General features: G+C 54.3%; 1 protein-coding gene across 3 annotated transcripts in view; it reads right to left on the bottom strand.

The window, feature by feature from the left end:
* Nucleotides 1-6,000, bottom strand: part of UBAC2 (UBA domain containing 2) — a 163,061-nt gene continuing 157,061 nt past the window's right edge. For all 3 annotated transcript variants that reach the window (XM_082366147.1, XM_082366145.1, XM_082366146.1), the window contains one exon: nt 1-1,206. In XM_082366147.1, coding sequence (XP_082222273.1) covers nt 1,099-1,206 — 108 coding nt within the window. In that variant the 3' untranslated portion in view covers nt 1-1,098. The remainder of the gene's footprint in view (nt 1,207-6,000) is intronic.

Raw genomic sequence — 6,000 nt, 5'->3', positions numbered from 1 at the left:
TAAAACACATTAAAAACTTTATTGTAAGTACCACGCATGTCTAAATTTGCATCAGTTTGCAACACTTCTGCTGGCTTTGTAGAACACAATAGTTGCAAGTTTCCTTAAATCTTGCTTTAGATCTTTTCAGGCTCATCTGCTCCGGCCACCCCCTCCTCCCCACGGTGGGGTCAGTCTACCCTGCCTCAGGCTGATATCCGATCACCCCAGGGCCAGGCGGAACCTGCCTCCAGGGGGGCCGGCCCTGCAGCTAGGACGCCCCGTACTGCTCCAGCGAGCCCGCTCTTCTCTTTGTCCCATTTTTACTCCTAGCCTGAGTGGCTAACTGTGGATATTCTAAGCAAAAGTAACTCCAGTTATGTTTCACGGAGTATTCCAGAACCTTGAATCGGTACCTGATTCTTATCATTGTTTTTTAATGGAAGCAGGGAGTAGTTGGGAAAAACCCCCTAGACGGGAGCGGGCTGGGACAGGCGGAAGAGGGCTCAGTTCCCTGTCCCTCCCTCAGTGGCCGGGTCTGGCCAACTCTGCGTGCGGCAGGTATGAACTGATCATCCCTAGGGAGTGGGGATCCTGAACAGCCACCTGGGTTTGAAAGCAAATTTGAGGGGGGAAAAAAAAAAAAAAAAAGCAATGAAAAACGTCCATAAAGAAAATTTGACAGGTCCTTTCTGAGTAACAGTCCCCTTTCCAGCACTTATGATCAGATATAATGTAGGAAGATGCATTATAGTAAAAAGAATATGACAATAGCGGTAATTTCCCATCTGGAGTGCTATTCAACTGCTTGCAGAAATCTGCAATTTTAATGCATTTAAAACACATTAGGAATGGGAGATTAATTCTCCAAACCAAGGAAAATACTCCATAAAAAAATAAAGATAGAAAATACATGCTACCTTAATGGCAAACTTATTTTGGATACTTAATGGCAATGATCTTGGAATTAAGGGAGGGAGCAGCGGGGACCACCCTTCGCTCAAGAGGACAGCGAGAACATCGCGTCAGAGAGTGCCGGGTCCTGGGGCTGAGCCGGTAGCGGGACGGCACCCGCTGTGGGCAGCAGCCCGCCGGCCCCTGTGCTGTCCGCTGGGACCGTCAGTGCTGCAGCAGGAAGTTGGTGGCCACGTTAAGGTCATTATTTGAAGCTCTCAGGGCTTCCAAAGCGTCACCTCTGGAAAATCCCATCTCCATGAGCCGGGCAACCTGAAAACAGAAACAAAACCAGAAGCCTCATGAGGCTGACGACACTGCCACTGACCCACCAGCCCCAGAATGTTCCTCGTGTGAGTTCTGTAGGACAGATGAAAAAAACACAACACAACAGGTTTTCATTTCAGTGTGAAATCTGATGCTTATAAAATTACAACCGGCTCAACCTTTTAAGGTGCTCACTATATACAGCCAATAAATACGCATTTTCTCACTGAGTCCTCACTTTAGAGACGAGGAAGGGGGCTTCCGAGGGTCAGAGACCTGCCAGGATGAGCAGAGGGCGGCCGAGCTGCGGCGCGGGGCCTGGGAAGCAGGTCTGCACCAGCTACACTCCTTCCGGGTCGAATCTACCTCCCGAGGAAGAGCTTATCCAAGCCGCAGGCGTCCTGAGGCTGGCGGGCTCCGAGGGTACACGCGCCTTTGCGTTCCTGGCGTGGCTCAGGCAGAGCACCGCCTTGGGGAGCCCGCCACCCCCCCCCGCCCGGCGTCTCACGGCAGGTGCAGCGTCCCCGGAGTCCCCGCCGGCCTGCGGGCAGCAGCTGCGCACAGGGGGCGAAGCCCGGGCAGAACTGCGCAGAGGAGGCAGCTAAAGCCACCGAGAGCAGGGAGGTCGAGGCCTCCATCTTTTCGACCACAAGTCCCGAATCTGTGAATGTAGACGTTTCCTGTACTTTTACATACAGGCAGTCTCCAAGGTCAAAACAGGCAGCGTCACTACAGTTTGTTCGTAACCTGTTTTCCCACTTTAAAATGTATTATAAAAACACTTATGACCCTGGACTAGCCGCAGGTGTTGCTTTTTTTTTTTTAACTTATTTTGAAATATACTACATTTGCAATAATATATAGTGAAAAGTGATACTCTTACAAATGTTGAGATTTCCAACGAGGTGTGAGTTGACAAGGGGCTGGGGACTTAGTCACCACTTCTAACCTTCCTTCTGGTAGAACGCGATGCCCTGGGGCTCCCCAGTGGTCAGAGTCCCGCTGCCTCCCCTTCCCCCCAGCTGAGGGGGGTGTGCGCGGGAGGGTGAGGGCAGGCGGGGCAAGCGGGCGGGCGCAGGGGTGACTGAGACCCCAGACTCCTCGTCCCTCAGGGGGCCTTAGGGAGAGGCTAACCGGCTGGGAGGAGACTCGGCCCACTTTTCAGAAGCCGGGGTTCTAGCTGGTGTTTTTGGAACTGACGCTGTGATCCCTCATCGGTGGGCTGTTAAGACCAGGATTCAAAGAAAGCACAGTGAGGGTCCTCCCTCCAAGGAACCTCCTTCCAGTTCTCCACCTGCACACACGCCTCCTAAGGGCCGGCCTGGGGGAGGAGACCGCCGGTTTCCAGCTCAGCTTCCGGGGGTAACGGACCGACTGCCGGCGTGGGCAGAACGGCAGGGATCCCTGCTTCCATCTCCTGCTCTGGGAAAAAGTGGCCCTTTCCGGAGTCTCAGGAACACTTCTTCACCCACTGGCCGGGATGGAAAGCTCTTCCTCAAGGGAGCAGAATCTGAGTCTAATTAGTTACTGCCTGTGGAACTTCAAAGGCCCTAATTTGCCTTTTTAAGCCACAGGAAACAGCCCCATTCCTTTCTCTGCACAGGCACTCGAGTGGCCTCCCTGCCTCCGCAGGCACGCAGCTCCTGGTCCGTCCCAGGTCGTGTGGCTCCGTGTCTCCCACCTTTGCTGCTGGTGTGTCCTCTGCTGGGAGGCTCTCCCCTTTGCCCTTGGCCTGGTTAACTCATCTTCGTCCACTGATCTCGTGACCCGTGGCCCTTTCCCACGTTTCCCAGCCGAGGAGAAACTCAGAGAAGGGGTCTTGTGGTCCCACTGACCTCTGTCCTGTGCTCCTCCAGGCTGTGACTTAGGGCCGACAGCTTCTCCTTACCACCATACCGTAAGGGCCCTGGCTGCCTTCGTTCATCCCTGTGTTTCAGAATCCAGCACTTTCCAGCCTGCCCCTCCCCTTCCAGTGCTCATCCATTTGTGCTGCTGCAGAATATGGTACCGCGGGCGTGGTCTGCCCAGGACAGAGGGCAGCTAGACTGTGCCATCCCAGCCCTTGGCACAGTGGGTGTGCATGTACACGTCCCGAGTGTGTAGCTACAGCACCCTGGGGTGGTGAGTTAGCGGGCCTGCTATAAACCCTGAGTGAAATGCGCTCAAGCCGGGCCTCCGAGTAAGTTTGTATCTCCTCTTCCAGGTTTAGGATTGGGAGCATCTCTGTCGAACGTCCTCTGATCGTTTTCTAGCCAACCAAAACTCTGTCAGCTTAAATTCTGTTGTTTCCTGTGTTAGCTCCCTCAAACTCTATCATCCCCACATCTGATTAGCACATTTGCTAATAAGCTCTACAACGTCACTCAAGTTAAAATGCCAAGCAGACAAGGCCAAAGGCAGGGCCCAGAACTCACCAGAGCCCTCCCCTTTCTATCCAAGTGGCTCATCAACAGGTTTTTTGAATTTTAACCAGTTTCAAACTTCATATTATTATCTGTTGCAATGCCACTAACATCTCTCCCGATGTGGCGAGAAGTGCAAATGTCTTGGTGGCATCCTGTGTCAACAGGATCAGTTTGGTGCCTTCAGACCACAAGGCCCTTTACCTCTCACAAGTATCTGCTTGATAATCTATTTCAGGCTCCTGCCACACGTGACACATCAGTTTTGCCGTTCAACTCTCAGAATCCGCACTTTTCCCTTTCCTTGGGGTCATTTCACACTGAGTGTCACTCGGGGAGCGGGGCCACAGGACCCGTGCTGGACGTGTGTCAACAGGGAGAAACCACCTCACTGGTCTGGGTACTCCGGCCAGGCTATTTCATACACTCCTGGATTGAAATAACCTTTCATGATGTTTATTCCAGTCACTTCTGGTTAAGGACCACTATCTTTAGTGGAGTGAACGTGGCCAGTGAGGGGGTGGGCAGCTCTGCCTGCCTTGTCTCTGTTGCCCACGGACATGACACCACAGGCCAATGACTTGGCCTCTCTCAATGACGGTGAACAATGTGGCAAATGCTACACTCGCTGTCACCTCTGTCGCCTCTAGTACTTCAAGCATAGCTAACGCCTGGCTGCCTCTTTGCACCCAGCCGACAGGAACAAATCCATCTGTTTGGCGATTCACGATTCATAACCTGGAGCTGATGCCGTGTGAGCCTCGCCCCGGCGCTGGTACCAGGCGGGGCTGCCGGCCACAGCTTCCAACTGTACTGGAGTTCTCTCTCCACTGACTCCGAGTCTGGTCCGAAATCCAGGAGATGCTGAGCACAGGTTGCTGCACACACACAGCAGAGCGGCCGCGGCCCCGCGGCCCCGAGGGAGAAGCGGCTGGGTCTGGCGGGGGTGGCCGGGCCGCGCCCGAGGGGGTGATGTCTGGTGTGAGGAGAAACGCGTTCCCTGCACACAAGGCTTCCTCCAGGTTCATTCTCTCTGCAGACACACAACCACACGTGCCGTCACTGGCTTTGACAGCTGAGCTGGTTTCCACAGGTCTCCGCTGAAAAGGATGCTCGCTGTTCTGTGCAGGCAGTGGCCGAGTGGCCATCACAGCCCTTTGCCTAAAGCTGGCTTTGGAGCCTTTTGCATTTCTTCAGGGGTGAGAAGACGAGTGTGATTAGAGCATTTTCACTGCTGAATGACCTGGTACTTTGACCAGATGAGAAAGCTCACAAAGTAGAAACAGTGTTAACGCTATTTAAAAACTGAACGAGCACAGGAAGAAAGGGCATCTGTAAGTTTCCTTTAGCGTCCCAAACTGTAAACGTCTACAAAACATGAAATGGCACGCTCGGGCGTGGGTATGAGGGTAACGATCAGAAAACCAGAAGAAGGACAGAGAGGGGTCCCGACCGTGTTTCCTGGCTGCCCCGTCATCCTGCAGAGGACGGCGCTGGCTGGGGCGGCCGCAGCCAGGCAGGGGGCTGTGCCTCCCACCGCTGCCCTTCCTCGGGGGCTCAGCAGCTCACGGCCAAGGCGGTAAGGGCCGCGGCAGAGAGCTGCAGCCCCCGTGGTGGACACCGAGAATCACCGTCGTGGTCCTCCGTGTTTATCGGCGCCCGACTTGCACAACCCTTGTGTGTTTCGTAACCGTCTGAGTGTGAAGCTTTATTTAGCACACGATGCGGGAACTCCCGTGCTCAACAGTAGCAAGAGAAAACTGAGGCCACGCAGACCTGCGGTTGCATAAGCAAGACACGGATAGGGTTCTAGAGGTTCACAATTCCTTAAAATAAAACCACAGGGGAGCTGGCAGCTGTTAGAGAAGCGCCCCAGCCTCAGCTGCTGGGAGGTGGGGACCCTGCCAGGTGGCAGAGGGGGCTCTGCGGAGTCACTGTGTGGCCCCAGGCCGGGGACTAGAGCCTCGGGCTCCCAGCTTCCTCACAGCTTTGAGGGTAGGAGAGACAGGTGTGAAAGGCCTAGAACGGTGACCGGCACATAACAGGTGCTCAGTAAGCGTTCCCTCTTGTGATCATTCTGTCCTATTGAGAAGCCATTGGGCCGGGTGTAGAGGATCACTCCCTCAGAGCCTCCGACGTGACAAAACTGCCCTCGGGTTTTGTTTTCAGCACTCACTTGAACTGTTTCCACTTTGCTAGTTTTATACCCTTTGTTGGTCAAAGAACTGACGTGTCTTTCACAAGATCAAACACAGGCTTGTTTTCAGAGGGGCTGGAGGGAGTCCCGGAGCAGAAGGGCCACCACCACGCCGTCTCCTAGGACCAGGGTCACTGGCATCCAGGGAGAGGCCCGTGTCCCCAGATGACAGGGACCTGATGCCACCCGGGTCCACAGCCA

Source organism: Balaenoptera borealis, assembly GCF_965194805.1.
Source record: "Balaenoptera borealis genome assembly, chromosome: 18".
Lineage (NCBI taxonomy): Eukaryota > Metazoa > Chordata > Mammalia > Artiodactyla > Balaenopteridae > Balaenoptera > Balaenoptera borealis.
This window is presented reverse-complemented; position numbering and strand designations above follow the sequence as displayed.